This window comes from Geotrypetes seraphini, chromosome 4, assembly GCF_902459505.1.
Source record: "Geotrypetes seraphini chromosome 4, aGeoSer1.1, whole genome shotgun sequence".
Classification (NCBI taxonomy): Eukaryota; Metazoa; Chordata; class Amphibia; order Gymnophiona; family Dermophiidae; genus Geotrypetes; species Geotrypetes seraphini.
Genome location: NC_047087.1, coordinates 174439330 through 174460216, shown reverse-complemented (window position 1 = coordinate 174460216; position 20887 = coordinate 174439330). Strand labels below are relative to the sequence as shown.

General features: G+C 46.3%; 1 protein-coding gene across 6 annotated transcripts in view; it reads left to right on the top strand.

Annotated features, from left to right (window-relative positions):
- Positions 1 to 20887, top strand: part of HYDIN (HYDIN axonemal central pair apparatus protein) — a 1718235-nt gene that overhangs the window by 998187 nt on the left and 699161 nt on the right. For all 6 annotated transcript variants that reach the window (XM_033943280.1, XM_033943278.1, XM_033943277.1 and 3 more), the window contains one exon: positions 15000 to 15214. In XM_033943280.1, the coding sequence (XP_033799171.1) occupies positions 15000 to 15214 (215 nt within the window). The remainder of the gene's footprint in view (positions 1 to 14999; positions 15215 to 20887) is intronic.

Below are 20887 nucleotides of genomic sequence, written 5' to 3'. Positions count from 1 at the left end.
GGATATTACATGAGGCAGCAGAGGGGTCAGCCAATCCGCCAGCAAACGAGCTAATATTTTCAAATCAACATTGATAAGTGAAATGGGACGATAAGAATCAAGTTCGTCTCGCGATTTGCTCGGTTTCGGCAATAGAGTGAGGGTGGCAGAATTAGCATGTAAAGGAAACTCTCCCCGTTCCAGTGCCTTAGTAAAATATCCTAATAAAGGTCCACACACCTGCAAAGAGAGCATCTTATAAAATTCAGATGAAAACCCGTCGGGGCCCGGAGCTGTACACGAACGCAAATTTTTAATCGCTTTCTGAAGTTCCGTGCCCCGAAAGGGTCCACTCAAAACAGACCGTTGCAGATCCGTGAACTTAGGCATACCTGCGTCCTCTAGATCACAGTTCTTCAACCGCCGGTCCGCGGACCGGTGCCGGTCCGCAGGAAATTTTTGCCGGTCCGCGCAGGGCCGGCAAGATTGACTCACTTCAACTTCCTGCCGGTCCGCGCAGGGCCGGCAAGATCAACATGTGAAGCGTGCGCTGGGCCGGAGAGATCTTGGGGAGCCTCCGACAGTGGCTTTCTCCCCTCTCTGCAGCTCTCCTTTACTTCCCAGCGCAGCGATTCACGAAGGCAGCCTCGGGGCTTTTGCTGAGTCGCGGCTGCCTCTGATGATGCAACTTCCTCTTTCCTCAGAGGCGGCGCGACCCAACAAAGGACCAGAGGCTGCCTTCGTGAATCGCTGCACTGGGAAGTAAGAAGAGCTGCTGGGAGGGGAGAAAACCACTCAGTGTTCCCTCTAAGGTGAACGCATGAGCGATCGCTCACTATTTTCAGTGGCGTCGCTCATGCTTCTTCTGGTGTCGCTCACTCGAGCGGAGGTGAGAGGAAGCGGCGGCGGTGGCGGTCTGCCCTGATCGCCTAAGATGCAGCAGCGGCGGCTCCTTTCATGATCCCCGCAATCAGTGGCGTATTAAGTGGGGGGGCGGTCCGCCCCTTGTTCTCATTGGTGTAACGCCGGCCCTGCAGCTCCGGACTTCCCCACACCTGCCCCCCCTTCGGATCGCTATTATTTTAAATGTTATAGCGGCGGCGCTGTATCCATCAGTGGAGACGTCTAACCTCGGCCTGCCCCGGAACTCTTACTGCAACAGTGACTTCCTGTTCCTGCCTAGACGGGCGGCTGCTGCAGTAAGAGTTCCGGGGCAGGCCGAGGTTAGACGTCTCCACTGATGGATACAGCACCGCCGCTATAACATTTAAAATAATAGCGATCCGGGGGGGGGGGGAAGTCCGGAGCTGCAGGGCCGGCGTTAGAGGGAGTAAGAGCTGATGGTGCCGCAGGGTCCCGCGGGGGGAGGGAGGAAGGAAAAAGAGGAACCGAAGCATGGCAATTTTGGGAGAGCAGGTGTGGGGAAGTCCAGAGCTGCAGGGGAGAGTGTTGCGGTACCCAGCTGGAGGGAGAAGGAAGATGAGGGAGGGAATGAAAGGAGATGCCAGGGCTTGGAGGGAAGGAGGAAGGTATGCCAGACTAAGGGAAAAGGAAGGGAGAGATGTGAGAGCATGGAGGGGGAGCGAAAGATGGAAGAAAAGGAAAGGAGATAGATGCCAGAGAATCAGGGAAGGGAAGGTACCAGTCTATGGGGTGCAAAGGAAAGAAAGGAGAAGAGAGAGATGCCAGAGCATAGGGGATGGGGTGGTGACAGAGAAAAAAATGGAGAGGTGGCAGAGCTGGCTGGCTTTGGGGGTGGGCAAAATCTGGAAGACAGTGGGGGAACATAAGAAGGAGGCACTGGGGGCACTATGGACACGGGAAGGAGGCACTGGGGGCACTAAGGACATGGGAAGGAAGGAGGGAGGGAATAGAATGGGACAATTGTTGGGCCTGAGTGCAGAAAGAAAGAAAGGATACACAGTCAATTAATAGATGTCCCCTTTTGATGAAAAAAATAAATGGTCACGTTACCACTGACTTACTTTCTCTTCAGCAGAGTCAGCATCCGCACTGAGGTGCAGGAAGGTCCCGCGATGACTCGTCTGTAAATTACGTCGGAGGGGTGGACCCGACAGACGCAGTCATTGCGGGACATTGCCGCAACTCCCTGCGTCTGCCGGGTCCACCCCCTCCAATGTAACTTACTTCTTCCAGAGCAGAGCCAGCAGACAAGTCATCGCAGGCCCTTCCAGCATGCGGCTGCTGAGTCCGCTCTAGAGCAAGTACGTCAGAGTGGGGTGGATTGGCAGCAGGCAACTACAATCATCGCGGGACCTTGCTGCATGAAGGGAGAGAAAGGAGCAGGACTGCTGGAATGGAAGAGTGGTGGAGGGAAAGAAAAGGGGGCAGGGTGGTATGGAAGGGTGGTGCTGATGGAATTGATGTACAGAGAAAGGGGAGAGACATAAGGGGGAAGGATATTGGAGGGAAAGAAAGGGGGAAGATGCTGATTGAAGAGGGGTGGATGGAGGGAGAAAGGGCAGACATTGGATGGTAGTGGGGAGCCTATGCTGGATGGAAGTGCAGATGGGAGAGATAAGGGAGCAAATGCCAGAAGGAAATGGGAGGAGAGAAAGAGGGGAGCAGATGCTGGATGGAAGTGGACAGAGAGAGGAGAAGGTACTAGATGGAAGGGTTGGAGAAAGAGGATACATGATGGAAGGAGGGGATAAATAAAAGGAGGGCACATGATGGGGAGAAAAGGATTGAGTTAGGGAAACACTGGAGGGGTGAGGGAAAGAGGTGGCAAGCTTTAGGTAGACAGTAAAAAAGGACATTGATGAGAGGGTAGTAAGAACATAATCTAGACAGATGCAGAAAATAAATTGAAAAGGGAAATGAGGGAAAAAAGGGAAAGGGATTGCAGAGGAGAGGTGTGGGAGAGGGAAGGAGAGGAGAGAAATGCCAGACCAATGGGGGTGAAAGGAGAGATGAAAGGGGGAGGCATACAGTTTCTGGAAGGGGCATAGAAGGAGAGAAGATGCCATATAGGGGAAGAGAGACGGCAGACAGTGGATGGAAGGAAGAGAGTTACAAGAAGATGAGGAAAGCAGAAACCACAGAAGACAAAGGTAGAAAAAAAAATTCTATTTATTTATTGCTTTAGGAGACATGTGTCACTGTTTCTGTGAAGCATTGTATGCAGAGTCCAGCTTCTTGCTGGTTCAATTTAACCTTTGTCTATGTATTTTTATTTTATCCCCCCTTTTACAAAACTGTGAAGCGTTTTTTAGCACCAGCCGTGGTGGTAGCAGCTCTGATGCTCAGAATTCTATGAGCATCAGAGCTGTTACCTCCGTAGCTAAAATCCACACTACAGTTTTGTAAAAGAGGGAGGGGTTAGTTTGTGATTACATATTCCATAATAGGCGAAGGTGTGTTCTGTGTTCTGTGTGTTCGAAAGACATAGTTTTCTGTTAGGATTGACGGTGTAGGATTGATCTGTGCTGGTCTGGCTTGTTTAGTTTTACAATGGGTGTATTGATGTACTGTTCACTTCAATATGTAAGATGCTGCCTTTTCTTAGATACTCATGTGTGACGTGTGGCTTGTTACTAAAAATCATGTTTTTCGGACATATGGGGGGGGGTGCCAAAAAATGATGGGCCCCGGGTGTTACATATGCTAGGTACGCCACTGCATTATGTAAAGATACCAGAAAGCTGGCGAAGCAAAAACTTTAAGTAAATTGTTATTCTTCTAAGTTTTGAGTATTTAACCCTCCCACAATCTCATGGGCACTCGTTTCAAGTTTCAAGTTTATTGAGATTTTGATTTAAATGCAATATCAAATATTTTCAATGTGTATAACAAAAATAAATTTTGGGAAATAAATAAAACCATTTGAACAATAAACATACAAACATATCCATAGATGATTAAAAATACATAAGGAGTACAAGGATAAACTACATTTGTTTAAAAATGCGTCCTCCGTGCCTGCTCATAAATTTGTGGAATATGTAACTTGTCGCTCATGCATATTTTGTTTTGCACACACCTCATCAATCCTTAGAGGGAACATTGGTTTGGGAAGCTGCTGGGCAGGGGGAAAAAGGGACAGCTGCTACTGGAGAGGGAGAAGGAGAGATGCTGCTGGGAGGAGAGGAGGGAAATGAATCTGGGAAGCTGCTGGGCAAGGGAAAAAAAGGGACAGCTGCTACTGGAGAGGGAGAAGGAGAAATGCTTCTGGGAGGGGAGGAGGGAAAGGAATCTGGGAAGCTGCTAGGCAAGGAAAAAAAGGGACAGATGCTACTGGAGAGGGAGAAGGAGAGATGCTTCTGGGAGGGGAGGAGGGAAAGGAATCTGGGAAGCTGCTGGGCAAGGAAAAAAAGGGACAGCTGCTACTGGAGAGGGAGAAGGAGAGATGCTGCTGGGAAGGGAGGGAAGAGAATTACTGCTGGACAGGAGGAGGAGGGAAGGGAGAATGAAAAAAGGAAGGAAGCAGCTGGCAGATAGATTAGAGGAGGGGAAGGGGAGACACAGGCATGAGAAAGTAGAGAGATTGATAATAGGAAGGGGTCAGCAGAAAAATAAGCAGAGAGGGACAACGATGATAGATCTGGTGTAGGAGAGATAAAAATGAAGAGAGCAGTGTTAACTGGAATGAATCATGTAAAAAGGAGAGAGGGGGCACAAGCTGGATGGAAAGGAGAGAGGGGCATAGAAAGAAGACAGATACCATATGGAAGGGGGAGAGGACAGACAGTGGATGGAAGGGGCAGATGCTGGATTAAAGAGACAGAGAGGGCAGACGCTGGAAGGAAGAGAGTGAAAAGAAGATTGAAAGCAGAAACTAGAGACGACAAAAGGTAGAAAAAAATAATTTTATTTCTATTTTGTGATTAGAATATATCAGATTTGAAATATATGTCCTGCTAGAGCTGGTGTTAGACATAACTGGGGACTGCAAAGCCCAGGCAGTGCTTCTTTAGCTTCCAGCTGGCTTAGGGCGCTCTCTGACCAGGGGGCAGTTGCCCTAGTTGCACTCCCCTAAAACTATTCCTGTCATGTGTGACTGCAGTATTCTGTTAGCATGATATTTCTGTGTAGCATTCTGTAATAATTTGGCTTGTTCAGTTTTCTTGATAGTAGAGGGGATATATGTGAAGGGGAGGGGAGACAGGGGTTTTGTTGATCCTGCTCTGAATTATTTGTATTTGTAAAATGACAATTGTACAGAATATTGTTTCTTTTTATACTTTAATAAAATACATTCAATATAAAATCATAACTGAGGCTTGTGTGGATGGGATCAGATGATTTGTGGGGACTGACTCGCGGAGATGGGGCGGAAACGGGGTTTTAAAATTTTAGTCCTAGTAGTTTGCCGGTCCACAAAATAATTCTTTTTTTTCTGCCGGTCCACGGGTGTAAAAAGGTTGAAGAACACTGCTCTAGATAGTCAAGAATATCAGGACCACAATGAGGTCCTGGGCTGGCATAAAAAGTGGAGAAATGTTGGTAAAAGGCATCTGCTATATCTGCTGTCTTGGTAGTATAAGCGCCATTTGGTAGCCGAATTTTTGAAATATAACGATCATCTTGCCAGTTCTTAGTCAAGGTAGCTAACATTTTTCCCGTTCGGTTGCCATACCGATAGAATCGATATTTTCTGTAAAAAAGTGATCGTTTGGTACGGTCATGCAATAAAGCGTTAAGGGCTACCTGAGCCGCATGAAGTTCCTCCCGCAATATACGAGTAGGGTGGCGAAGATACTGAGCTTTCAAGTGTGAGTATTGTTTTTCTAGCCGAAGAATGCCAGAGGAGATACGTTTACGACGAGCGGCAACGTACGAAATAATGTCCCCCCGAAGGACTGCCTTGGCCGTCTCCCAAAAGAGGTCAGGAGTAGATTGATGTTGACCATTGGTAATCAGTAAGTCATCCCAGCGAGTACTGAGATAGGCTATAAAGTCAGGGTCATCTTGCAAGTAAGAAGGAAAGCGCCACCGAAAAGATCCGAAGGGAGGAACACCCCAGGCCACATTAATCCACACCGGACAATGATCAGATACTTCTAGGGGCCCAATGGTAGCCTCAGAGACACGAGAGAAAAGATGTTCTGAGACCAAAAGATAATCTAAGCGAGAAAAGGACCCATGCGCTCTGGACTGGTGAGTATAGTCCCTCTCAAAAGGATGGAGAAGACGCCATGGATCGACCAAACCCAGAGACTTACACAGAAACGACACTCCCTTAGTGGAAGCAGTGGCCGTTGAGGGCGAAACAGTAGAGCGATCCAGAGAAGGATCCAACACTTGATTGAGGTCCCCAGCTACAATAAGAGGAAAGGAAGAGTCCAAGAGGCCCAACGAAATTAGAGTAGCAAAATAGGTAGAAGAATAGAAATTAGGCCCATAAGTAATCAGTAGTCGAAAGTCCATACCCTGTAAGGATACATGCAACAATAAGTTTCTACCCTGGGAATCCTGATGACAGACTGAGACAGCACATTTCAGACCCTTACGAATCAGCAAGCAAACCCCGGCCCTTTTACCGGAAGAGGACGCATAAAGCACAGAGCCAACCCAGCCCCTCTGCAGTTTTTTATGTTCCTCAATAGTCAATTTAGTTTCCTGCAAGCACGCTAAGTCAGCGCGATGGTGTTTCAACTGTTTAAGCAGCTTAGAACGTTTCACCGGGGATGTAATCCCAGACACGTTCCAGGACACAATACGGAGTGTGCTATCACCCAGGATCCATTAACCTAGACAATATACAGCAAGCAGTAATCAAAATGTACACCCAGGTGCCCAGCCTCACCCAAGTGTTATCCATATGGTACCCTAGAGTACGCCCAGCTAGTGACAGTGGAACTAGCAGTAGTAACATAAGACAAAGAACCGATAGTGGCAAGAAAATAGCAGTAGCCAGTAAGGAAGTCCTGTAGACTGTTCCCATCCAAACAGCAACCCCTCCCCCCCATTCCCCAAATAACCCACACAGCATATTCCGAGGAATATGCTCGAGGACCGTGAAGACACCTCACGGTGCCCCGATCCACCCAAGCCCAATAGACAGTGAAGTGTAAACTGAACCTCAACACAATAAACAGTAGCTAGAAAGGGTCAGCAGAGAGCACCCTGGCCCTAAACGGCCAAACAAGTACGCATAGAGTCAAGGTGGGTCCGTAGGAGAGCCAAGATGTTGATTGATGTAATCTGCTGCTTCTGTGGACACAGAGAAGGAGTGCCACGCTCCATTATGCTGGATCTTTAGTAGAGCAGGATACACAAAAAGAAATCGCTGTTTGAGCTCCACCAATTTCGTACAGAGCGGATAGAAGGCCTTGCGCCGCTCAGTAAGGGCCGATGAGTAGTCTTGACTGAGACGTATGACAGAGCCCCTTATTTTAAGAGAGTCCTTCCGGGCCCGGGATTGCCTCAATACGTCCATCTTGTGCCGATAGTTAAGAAATTTTGCAATGACCACACGTGGTCTAGATTCACGAGTAGGTCGCACGCCCAAACGATGGGCCCGCTCCAGGCAAAGAGATCCAGGTACCACAGCATCAGGGAACTCCATCTCGAGCCAACCCTCCAACTCAGCCAAGAGGCGAGCATCAGGGATTGTCTCGGGCACGCCCAGAAATCGTAAGTTATTTCGACGTGACCGGTTCTCCAGATCATCCAATTTATCAGCCTGCGCCTGTACCGTTTCTTGTAGGGCCGCTAAGTCCAGCTCGTGGGAGTTCACAGTGTCTTCTGCGGCTGATACCCTTTGTTCCAGCTCAGTAGTGCGTGCCGCTGTATCTGTAAAAAGTTGCTCCAGGCGATTCATTTTTGATGTAATGGTGTCCAATTGCGGCCCAATCACCTGGGCTACAGCCTTTTTGATGTCTTCTATGGCTGTGTCTGCTAGCACAGACACAGCCGCGATCGGTGCCGCCGCCATTTTGGTCTCGCCGGATTTCGGCCGCGCCGGTGTTTTGCGGGCGGAGGGAGGGCGAGTCGGGTCTTGCGATCGGGTCAAGTACCTTTCCATGTGATCCCGATCGTGCGCGCTGCTGACTGGGGCGGCCAGGATGCCGCGGATCAGTTGAAAAGTTCTGTTTTGTGGATCGGGGCCCCGGAGCTGCACGGGAACGCGTCCTCAGCAGCTCATAGCGTCACGTGACCCCCTTGTGTTTATCATTACTGTTGCATCTGCAGAATTATTTTGCTCTGTTGGAGCGCTGCTATACTGAACCAGCAAATATAACTGAAGATGGAACTGGAACCAGCAAATATAACTGAAGAAGAAAAACACTCCCACAGGGAAACAAAGAAAGCTCAATCAATCAAGAAAATTGTTGTTAGGTGATTCTATCATAAGACTTTTATCTTGGAATAAAAGTCAAGGAGACAAAATTAGTGAAATGTCTCCCAGGATCCTCATCTTCCAGGAATACCAAACAAATACTGTCTTTAATTATAAAAAAAAAATAACATAACATAGTAGATTACGGCAGATAAAGTCCCGAATGGTCCATCCAGTCTGCCCAACCTGATTAAATTTAAATTTTTTCTTCTTAGCTATTTCTGGGCAAGAATCCAAAGCTCTACTTGTTACTGTGCTTGGGTTCCTACTGCCAAAATCTCCATTAAAACCTACTCCATCCCATCTACACCCTCCCAGCCATTGAAGTCCTCCCCAGCCCATCCTCCAACAAATGGCCATATACAGACCCAGACCGTGCAAGTCTGCCCAGTATAGGCTTTAGTTCAATTTTTAATATTATTTTTTTCCGATTCTAGATCCTCTGTGTTCATCCCATGCTCCTTTGAACTCAGTCACAGTTTTACTCTCCACCTGTTTCTGTATATGGCCGTTTGGGGGAGGATGGGCTGGAGCAGTGGCGTACCAAGGGGGGGGGGGGGGGGGGGGGGGGAGGTCCACTCCAGGTGCAGCCTTAGGGGAGTTGCACAGCCGGACAGGTCCAGAAAATTCCTGGGCTGCGACGGCACTCAGCAGCATCGCGCCCCCCCTGCCCCGCATCAGCACTCAAGTTTGGCCTCCTCCCGGCATCAGCAGAACTTAAGATCGGCAACAGGTGCTCAGTCAAAAGCTTCCCCTGACACAGCTTCCTGTTTCCGCCCAGGCAGTTCAGTCAGGGTAAGCTTTTGACTGAGTACCTGTTGCCGATCTGAAGTTCTACTGATGCCGGGAGAAGGAGGCCAAACTTGAGTGCTGTCGCGTGGCAGGGGGTGCCGATGCCGCTCAGTGCCGTCGCGGAGGGGGGGGCGCCGATGCCGCTCAGTGCCGTTGCGGGGGGGCCTTTACGATCTTGTTGCCACCATTCTAGGATTTAAAGGCAAGCTAGATGCACATCTCCTTGCAAGGCGCATAGAGGGATACGGGTGACTAAGGTTATGCCAGGGTACACCTGGCTGGGCCCCCGCGTGTGCGGATCGCTGGACTTGATGGACCTAAGGTCTGATCCAGAGATGGCAGTTCTTATGTTCTTAAAGTACCTTTGTCAACATCGGTACTGGTGCATCTCTGCAGGAACAGCTTTACATGCTGCTGCAAAAATAACTAGCATGGCTACTGCAGACGCACTAAGTGCCAATTTCTGCTTCCACACCCCCAGCCTCAGCTCAGTCCAAGAAGCACCCAAGAGCTCCATTGAGGTATCAAGCTTGTAAGCCTTGACAACGATCTGCATCAAGGTGTGCATCATCTAAGAAGCGCAGTTCATCTCATTCTTGATGTCCTCTTAACATTCATCTCAATACTCATGTTGATGATCGTCTCAGTGCTTGCCTTGATGCTTATCCCATTGATTTCCTTAACGCTCTCCTTGACGTTTATCTCAGTCTGCAAGGCCTGACGTCGAGGACTTTGACTCTGACTTATCTATGTGCTCTTCTACTGATTATCCAGAGCTTTCAGCAGATGAGTCTTAAGGGATACCGTTAGATCCATCTCCACCACTACCTCGTGAAGTCTGAGTCAGATGCTCAACAGAGCTTATGGATGCCCTTGACTACAAAGAGTGGCCCAAAGACTGCATTAAGGTTCCTCTCACATCCTCATGAAGGAAGCCTTATTTAAGAACTAGGAATCTCCACCTTCCATTCCAGTGACTCATGCCTTGGATTTGACCGACAACCACAACACCAGTCTCTGTTCGTATAATCTGTCTTGAAGAGAGCGAACAGTTCCAGAATGTATGCCAGTACTCCCCCTGGAAGAGAAGGCAGAAATCTAGATAAATTTAGTCACACTGTGTTCCAAGACTCTATGCTGGCAAACAGGATATTAAACTATAAAACTTTTACATGACATTCTACATGAAGTCTCTAATGCATGCTCTTCTACTGTAGAAACAAGAAAATACATGGTTTGCTTTACATTTGATGCATTTGATATTACATCTCAAACTGCTACAATCTCCATCGCCATATGTAGACAAGCATGGCTAAGAATCTCAGATTTAGACTGTTAACATTCAAGACTGTCTCTCTAACCTACTCTGCACAGGAGATGATTTGTTTGGAGATTGCGTGGAGGAGGCCACCCAAAAAAATGAAGTGTCATACTGATTGCATGAAAACCTTATCATCCTCAAAATCTTATCAATGGCAACTTCAGTAGTTCATCTACATAAGAACATAAGAACATAAGAAATGCCTCTGCTGGGTCAGACCCGAGGTCCATCGTGCCCAGCAGTCCTCTCAGGCGGCGGCCCAACAGGTCCAGGACCTGTGCAGTAATCTTCTATCTATACCCCTCTATCCCAATTTCCAGTAGGAATTTGTCCAATCCTTTCTTAAACCCCAGTACCGTACTCTGCCTTATAACGTCCTCTGGAAGCGCATTCCAGGTATCCACCACTCGTTGGGTAAAGAAGAACTTCCTAGCATTTGTTTTGAATCTGTCCCCTTTCAACTTTTCCGAATGCCCTCTTGTTCTCTTATTTTTTGAAAGTTCGAAGAATCTGTCCCTCTCTACTCTCTCTATGCCCTTCATGATCTTGTAAGTCTCTATCATATCCCCTCTAAGTCTCCTCTTCTCCAGGGAAAAGAGACCCAGCTTCTCCAATCTCTCAGAATATGACTGGTTTTCCATACCTATTATCAGACGTGTTGCTCTCCTTTGAACCCTCTCGACTAACGCCATATCCGTCTTAAGATACGGCGACCAATATTGGACGCAGTACTCCAAATGCGGGCGCACCATCGCCCGATACAACGGCAGAATAACTTCTTTCGTTCTGGCTGTAATACCCTTTTTGATTATACCAAGCATTCTATTCGCTCTCTTAGCGGCCGCTGCACACTGTGCCGACGGCTTCATTGTCATGTCCACCATTACCCCCAAGTCCCTTTCCTGGGTACTCTTATTCAATAACATCCCTCCCATTGTATAGTTGTACCTCGAGTTTCTGCTCCCCACATGTAATACTTTACATTTTTCAATGTTGAACTTCATCTGCCATTTCGCCGCCCATTCTTCTAATTTGTTCAAGTCCCTTTGCAACTTTTCGCAGTCCTCTGTAGTCCGAGCTCCATTAAATAGTTTGGTGTCGTCCGCAAATTTTATTATCTCGCACTTCGTTCCTGTTTCTAGATCATTTATGAAGATATTAAATAGCAGTGGCCCGAGCACCGAGCCCTGCGGGACACCACTCGTGACCCTCCTCCAGTCAGAGTAGTGACCCTTCACTCCTACCCTTTGTTTTCTACCCTCCAACCAGTTTCTGATCCATCTATGTACGTCTCCTTCCACCCCATGGTTCTTCAGTTTCCGGAGTAGACGTTCATGGGGCACCTTGTCAAAGGCTTTTTGGAAATCTAGATATATGATGTCTATGGGGTCTCCTTTGTCCATCCGTTTGTTGATCCCTTCTACATTCCACTCCTATTAAGGTCATCTGCAAAGCAGCCATCTGGTCCTTCAATTCATACCGTCACTTCCCCCTATTGTTTGGAGAATCATTCCAGGTGGGATAGTTGGTTCAGACATGCAGTTCTACAAAATTTATTCTCTACTTAGATGCCAGCTTCCTTCCAACCCTTTTGGTTTTGCCAGGTTCATGGTATTTGTCAATAACTCTCTTCTCGGAAGCATGATCCTAGCAGCCAGGGAATCTCACATGTGAGAATATGGTACCTGCTTGTCCTCAGATAAAGCACAGTTACTTACCTGTAGCAGGTGTTATCCGAGGGCAGCAGGCAGATATTCTCACAACCCTCCCTCCTGCCCTAATTGGTTTCTTAGCTTTGTTACTGAACTGAAGGTCCCACAAACTGACATCAGGAGGGAAGGCACCAACACATGCACGGTAAGGGCAGTCTCAAGACTTTTAAGTGACAGTACACTTTTGCACTGTCCATGCTGGGCTACATGGATGACATAACCCACATGTGAGTATATCTACCTGGTGCCCTCAGATAAAACGCTGCTGAAAAGTAACTTTGTTTTACCAGTTTTGTTACAAGAATAATCACATTTTCTGCAGTGTGTTTGTAAATGGGAGCTATGAAGCTAGAGTTTTCACTGGCAACATTTTAAAATTTAATCCTGTTTCATCTCAGTTATATATCTGCTCATTAAAAAAAAAATTAAATTCTATCACAAACAACTGGAGGAGCTAGGGCTGGTAAGACAGTAGTAGCACAAAGGATGTTACAATTAAGTACTGTAGTTATTTTCCTGTCAGAGGGTTTGCAGTCTATAATTTGCCCAGGAGTATCAGTGGGATAAAGACAGTGGACCCCCCTCAGAGACTACAGCAAGTAGTGCTTGTGTGATGCCTAGAAATTAGGTCTTTAAGGTAGGACCAGGAGATGCTGTGAGACATTAGGATTGGTCTTATGGATTGCACACCTTTTATGACACTCCATTACTGATATTCATCCAGAACAGGATTTGGTTCCAAACTTGAGAAATTTACTTAGTTCACTGCTCTAACCATTAAGCCACTCTTCTGCATTAAAGCAACAGACTGAAAACCAAAAGTGCCCAGTTCAAATCCTGCTGCAATTCTTTATGATCTAGGGCAAGTTCTTTAGCCATCCATTGCCTCAGGTACAAACTAAGATTCTGAGTCCTCTAGGGACAGAAAAATACCTACTGTACCTGAATATACATTACTGTAATAGCTTTCAGGTAGAACATAGGAAACTAAAAAAAAAAATACATAAACTAAAACAATAAAATAAACACCACTACAGCATTTTTATCTCTGAATGTTAGAGTTCCCCAACCCTCCCTCAGCATACTTTGAACATTTTGAGTCTGTTATTCAGAGTGATTTAAACCTTGGGAGGGCCTACTTACACGTGGGGGGGGGGGGACTCTGTTACAGGGAGGAGGCACATGTTTTTTTTCTTAGTAAAAAGATAAAAATACTTATTTGAGCCCAGCTGAATATTGGCTGGGCCTACATAAACTCTGAGCGGCCTGGCTACCTGAAATTAAATTGTCACACTGTGTTCCAAGACTCTATGCTGGCAAACAGGATATTAAACTATAAAACTTTTACATGACATTCTACATGAAGTCTCTAATGCATGCTCTTCTACTGTAGAAACAAGAAAATACATGGTTTGCTTTACATTTGTCAAAATGTACAGCTCTGTGTATGCCTTTCAGCACTTTATAAGTGATTATTATTATTAGTAGCAGTAGTAATTAGCCAGTGACAGTGTTTAGAAAAATGCATAATGCCACTGGCTGAATATTGAGGGGTCTGAGTTCAGTCAATATATAAACCTTTACCTGATAGAACTTGCTAGATGACTCCTTATAATCTTAAGTGGCAATAAATGGAGTAGTTTATCAAGTTTTGAAAATTAGCCATTATATAGGAGGGTATAGGAAAGATGTGGAAAATTACTTGGTTCTGTGGATAATGGCTGGGAGAGTTGATGACTTAGCAAAAGAGCATTAACTAAAAAATAAAAAAAATACTGTGCTATATTGTATGTATTTACATAAGTGTGTTTTGTTTTTTGTTTTTTTTTAATCTTTATTCATTTTCAAAAATTACAACAAGTGTACAACAATCATTCATAAAAATCTTAATTAATCACTTGACATTCTTATTTGTAATATTCCAACTAGATAATTATATAAAAAGCCCCTCCCTCCCACCCATATACTAATAAATAGCAATTATCAATTATTATCCTTCATAAACCACCCCCCTTATATTTTCCAATATTTAGGTGTTTAAGATGTCTGATCATCAGAATAAATCGTCAATGGCCCCCAAATTTTTTTGTTTTGATTTAGGTCATTTTTTATATACTGCCTTATCAATGGAGGTTGTTTAAGTGGTTTACATTCAGGTACGCAAGCATTTTTCCCTATCTGTCCCAATGGGTTCACAATCTATCTAATGTACCTGAGACAATGGAAGATTAAGTGACTTGCCTAGGGTCACAAGGAGCAGTGCAGGGCTTGAACCCGTAGCCTGAGGGTGCTGAGGCTGTAGCTCTAACCATTAAGCCACTCCTTCCTGCTATTTTTAAGGAGCCTTTGATACATTAACCAACCCCTTGGTTTAGCATCAACATTGAGATGAGATTGATTTGAATCCCCTGACCAATTGATGCACTTAGGCAAGGATATTGTGGACTCACTATAATCATAGCTAAGGAAAAGATGACAACTTTATTTTGTTTTAGTGCATTTAGCTGAATTTGGCAAGCACTGATTAACCTGTCTTGGAACCCATTGCATCTTGGAATTTGGACACTGAAAGGGATAAAATTTAATGTGTTTAACGGTGACATGATATGGCCATTCATCAGACCACTCTATAGAGGCTAGCTTTTACTATCATTCAGAAGAACCGCTAGTGAGCCTAATCCATAGTGGTTTCCTACAGGGTTGCATGTCATGAAGAAACTGGTTGCAGTGAAGAACAAAACATGTATATATTTGGCTTAAGGATGCTGCTCTTAAAGCTTAAAGCAAATGCACTGTTGATGGTTTTTCTGCTAGATGTAATAAATAAGTCTAAGTATATTTCTGATATTTAAAAATTCTTGTTCATTTAAACTTTGTATCATTTCAACAGGTTTTGCCATTGAAGGCACTGCTGGGCAGCTGATTCATGCCCCAGGGGGACTGAGCATGGAGGCAGTAGCTAAGCACACTGCAGAAGGCACCTTGATCACTGAGACCAAAACTGCACCCCAGTCCAGCATATCTAAGGGGAACAAAACCAGTACTGGAGGTGGAAAGATACATGCTGTTCAGGGATCACGGCAGCACCACCACCAAATAGAACAGGTGAAATGAATTAGATATCAGGAAACACATTCAGAAAAATGATCCTGTTTAGGATTGATGTACAATGAAAGAGCTATGGGGCTCATAATCAAAAAAAAAAAAAAAAGTCTAAAAAGTGGCTAAAATGGGTACTTGGACGATCAAAAACCCTGATCATCCAAGTACCCATAATCAAAACTGGTTTTAGACGTATCTAAAACCAGCTTAGGCCTTTCCCCTGCCTCTAAACGCATAGAGCGAAAAGAGGCGTGTTTAGAGGAGGGGAAAGGATGGGCGGTGGGTGGGAGGTGGGCCGACCTAGACCTAGGCGTACAGCAGGTATAACCAAAACTTTAGGCAGGTTGCCTAGTCAGCACTTATACGTTTTGACTTAGACCAAGTCAAAACAGGTATAAGTGCTGAAAAAGGGGTCGGGTGAGCTGATCGCTGCAGCTCAGCGGCCTCAGCAACCTGCCTATTGCTGCAGGAGAGATGGCTCATCTCTCCTGCCGTGATAGTGATCGCCCACCCCCCTCTGAACCACAGCACTTCGGGATGAGCATCGCTGCAGGGCATCTCCCCTGCCAGCGATCCTCACCCCGAAGTGCTGCGGTTCGGAAGGGGGTGGGCGATCACCATCGTGGCAGAGAGATGAGCCATCTCTCCTGCAGTGATAAACCCTCCTCCCCTACAAGGATCAGGCAGGAGGGAGCCCAAACCCTCCTGCCCCGGCATCCCCGAAACCCCCAACACTATCAGGCAGGAGGGAGCCCAAGCCCTCCTGCCCTATGGCACCCCGAACCCCCCAACACTATCAGGCAGGAGGGAGCCCAAGCCCTCCTTCCCTCGACGCAAAGGCCCCCACTGAACCCCCAATCGCCCCCCTGCTGACCCAACGACCCCCCCCCCAACCCCCCTCCCGCTATCTTCAAAATCGTTGGTCGGACGGATGTGTGCCAAGCCCATCCGTCCGATAGGCCAGCCATCGTTGAATGGCTGGCCTTAGGGCCTGATTGGCCCAGGCGACTCAAATCCCGCCCACAAATGGGGCCTGAGACGCCTGGGCCAACCAGAATAGGCCCAGTAGGCTTAGGCCCCTCCTGAGGGCGAGGCCTTAGGCACATGGGCCCAACCCGGGTGCTAGAATAGATGTCTGTCTGTCTTTCTTTCTTTCTGTCTATCTCCTGCTGTATTTCTCTCTCCTTGGCTCCCTTTCTATGTCTGTCTTTCTGTCCCTCTTCCTGCCCCTGTGTCTTTCTTCCTTTCTTTCTTTTTGTCTCCCTACCGCTGTCTGTCTGTCTTTCTTTCTATCTGTCTGTCTCTCTCCCTGCTCCCTATGTAACATTCCCTCCCCCTCCATTTCCCTGTGCAGCAGCATTTTCCCCCACCCCACTTTCCTGTGCTGCAGCAGCATTCCCTCCCCCTCCATTTCCCTGTGCAGCAGCATTTCCCTCCCCCACCCCACTTCCCTGTGCAGCAGCTGCAGTAGCATTCCCTCCCCCTCCATTTCCCAGCAGCAGCATTTCCCCCACCCCACTTTCCTGTGCTGCAGCAGCATTCCCTCCCCCTCCATTTCCCTGTGCAGCAGCATTTCCCTCCCCCACCCCACTTCCCTGTGCAGCTGCCGCAGTAGCATTCCCTCCCCCTCCATTTCCCTGCAGCAGCATTTCCCCCACCCCACTTTCCTGTGCTGCAGCAGCATTCCCTCCCCCACCCCACTTCCCTGTGCAGCAGCCGTAGTAGCATTCCCTCCCCCTCCATTTCCCTGCAGCAGCATTTCCCTCCCCCCACTCCACTTCCGTGTGCAGCAGCAACAGCATTTCCCTCCCCCCATTTACCCTGTGCAGCAGCCGCAGCAGCATTACCTCCCCTTCCATTTCCCTGTGCAGCAGCATTTCCCTCCCCCGACCCCACTTCCCTGTGCAGCAATAGAAGCAGTATTTCCCTCCCCGTCCACTTCTCTGAGCAGCAGCAGCAGAGGTATTTACCTTCCCCTCCATGTCCTTGTGGAGCAGCTGCAGCATTTCCCCCCCCCCCTTCCCTTCCGGTCTGGCCTACCATCGCACTCACTGTGGTCAAGGAGATCTCCCTGCTCCAGATTAGACACACTGATTGGCTGCTTCATCAAAACTGTTCGTTACCGCAATGCTTCATTCACTGAAAGAGAGGGCACAGCAGGAAAAACGGCACCAACCAGTAGAAGTTTATTTGTAAGTTTAAAGGTGCCGCCGCGGCTTCTCTCAGAATCGCTGCCTGCGTCGGAAGCCTTCTCCAACGCAGGTGTGGCTCATGAGAGGAGCCGCCACAGCACCTTTAATCTTAAAAATAAACTTCTACCGGTAGTGCCATTTTTCCTGGATGGAGGTCTGGAGCGCCAATTCTGTGTACGTGACCGTCGCCAGCACTCCCAATGACCTCCTCGCGGTCCAATGCGGGCAGCCGTAGCGATGTTTCTCTGGCGGTGGGTGCGTGAGTGAGGGCGGGAGGGGGGAGTCGCGCGTGTTTTCTGCCTCTGTCAACCAGCCACTGCCACAGCCAAGCACGCATGCACACTCCTACCTGCGGGAACCTACAGCTCACGGAAAACAGAAGCATGCAGGTAAGAGTGCGCATGCGTGCTTAGAGTTTTATTATATTATATATATATATATATATATATATATATATATATATATATATATATATATATATACTGTGGGGCTCATAATCGAAAGAGAAATACATTCAAAAACTGGCCTAAGTCGACACTTGGACGAACATTTCTCAAATATGTCCAAGTGCCGATACTAAAAACGGGTTTTGGACGTATTTCTAAACTACCTAGGCCTTCATAGTGCCGCTGAAAGACCAAAGCTAAATGGGGCGTTTCGGGAGGAGGGTCGAGGGCGGGACATGGGCCGGCTTAGACTTAGTAGTACAGCATGTATAACCGAAAGTTATACAGCCCACGATCAACGGAACTTGGACGTTGTGACTTAGACCATTTAAAACATGGTCTAAGTCACAAAAACACATCTAAACTCACCAGATAAGCACTGAAAACACATAATACAGACCCCCACACACTACCCCCACCCCCATAAAAATATTAATCACATCTTTAAAATTCAGCCTCCAGACCATTATCACCTGGCCGCCTGGCATAGGAAAGCCTAGTTGTCCAGCACAGAGACAGCTTAAGTCAACTTGGGGATGGGTTAGGGACCCATAGAGAGGAGGACCCATGCCCATAAGCCCCTGTAATCACTGCATTAATACTTAAACATGTGCACTGCCCTATACACCCCCAAAACCCTTTTTTACTGGCAGATAAGTGGCTCCTATAGCCATAAGGGCTATTGGGGTGGTAGATAAGTGGGTCTAGGGGATTCTAGAGGTGGTTTGGGGGGCTCACCGTAACCTATAAGGGAGCTGTAGGGAAGAGAAGACATGGCACCTTTTTTGTGAAGTTCACAGCAGTGCTCTGTAATGTGTCTGGGTGTACAGTCCATCACTTTGCAGACCCCTCCCACATCCAACAGGGCTTGTTCTAGGCATTTTGGACTTGGACGGAAAGCTGGACGAAAATGTGGTATAAAGATGGACGATCAGATTGGCAGGACGTATAATTAGACGATTTTCGAAATAAAAAAAGTTGGACAAATTTTTTGAAAATGTGTCTTAAGCTGTTTTTTTTTTTTTTTTTTTTTTTTTTTTTTCATCTTTATTCCTTTTTATTTCTTTCAACAAGTGTACAATATTATTACAAGTAATTCACATCACTCACTTGACATTCTTAAGCAATATTATTACACATGTTTTAATTCCCTCCACCCACCTCCCATCCCCTCCCCTATCAACAAAATATTTTATCCAAACATATACATATTTAGACTCTCCCTCCCCCCCATTTTTACAAATTATCCCCTAAGGAAAAAGAATAACCCTTAATCATTACAATATTCAATTAATGGCCTCCACACCTCCTTAAACCTTTTAAAATATCCCCTCTGTACGGCAAGAAATCTTTCCATCTTATATAAATGACAAACTGAGTTCCACCAAAAACTACAATTCAATCTAGAACAGTCTTTCCAATTAGTCGTTATTTGTTGAATTCCCACTCCAGTAAGAATCATCAATAATTTGTTGTTTGCTGCAGATATTTGACTTTTGGCCCTCATACACATTCCAAAAATCACTGTGTCGTAGGATAATGCTACATGATTTTCCATCAATATATTAACTTGATCCCATATTGATATCCAAAATGTCTGAATACATGGACAATAAAATAAAAGATGGTCTAAAGTTCCAATTTCAATTTTACAATGCCAATACAAAGCTGTTTTTTACTTTGGACGACTTGCGAGATGGACGTAAACAGAGTTAGACGTCCCTTTCGATTATGCCCTTCTGTTTTTGTGTGTGTGTATATATATATATATATATATATATATATATATATATATATATATATATTGGAAAAAAGAAAAGAGAGGTAATATGATACAGACCTTTTAAGTATCTGAAAGGTATTAATATTGAAGCAAAACTTTTTCAGAGACATAGGGGCGGTAGAACTAAGGAACATAAATGGAGATCTCAGGTAGAGAATGACACAGGGATAAATTTTCCCCATCCCTGTAGGATCTCTCTATCTTCATCCCGTCCCTGAAAACTCTGTCCCTGTCCCATTCCTGCAAGCTCTATCCTCATCTGCACAAGGAATGGGACAGGGCAGGGACAGGACAGGGATATTGAGATCCTGCGGGAACAGGAACAAATTTGTCTCCATGTTGCAGGGAGGTAGACTCAGGAGTAATGTCAGGAAATACTTTACAGAGAGGGTGGTCGATGCATGGGAATGCTGTTCCGAGAGAGGTTGTGTAGACTAAAACTGAACAAATTTTAAAATGCATCAGATAGAAACAGTGGATGCTTACATAGAAAGAAGATGGAAATGCAACATGGTTATTGAGGTGTCACCTCGAGCAAGAATAGTGCCGAACAGACTTGAATGGTCTATTCTGCAAACAATGAGAGACAAAGAAGAAAAATGGCCAAATACAGTATGGGGGAACAGAGGCCAATGCTGGGCAGACTTGTATGATCTGTGTCCCTCATGTGGTGAAAGTCAAGGAAGAGTGGCCAAATCCAGCATGAGGGAACGGAGGCTGATGCTGGAGAGACTTATACAGTCTGTGTCCTTCACGATGCCAAATCCAGTGTGGGGGAATGAAGGCCAATGCTAGACAGACTTGTACGGTCCCGCATGTGGCAAAAGACAGGTGAATGTTCAACTACTCCAGTGTTTTGATCATTTTATTGTCACATACTGCGAGTAGGGACTGTGTAATTTAGGAGGGAGGGGACATCATCTTGACTGATTTATGGTGTACTTGTGACAGTATTCAACTTATCATCCCTATTATGTTTGGCTACCTATGCAGTTGGCATGGTGGTGACTTCACAACCAGCATTTAAACAAGGTGACCTGGGTCTACACTAGGTGCCTTAATTGTGGACACCTAGCAACGCCTAACTTAGTCCGTGTGTAACTAAATTGTCATTTAAAAAACAATTAAAATACAATTTCCAGTGCAATAGGTGAGACATTCTAGACCATAAGGTTATTTCCCTTTATCCGCATGGGTCTAGAATGTCTCACCTACCTACTGGAAATGATCTTACCAGGGTAAGTACATAATCTCC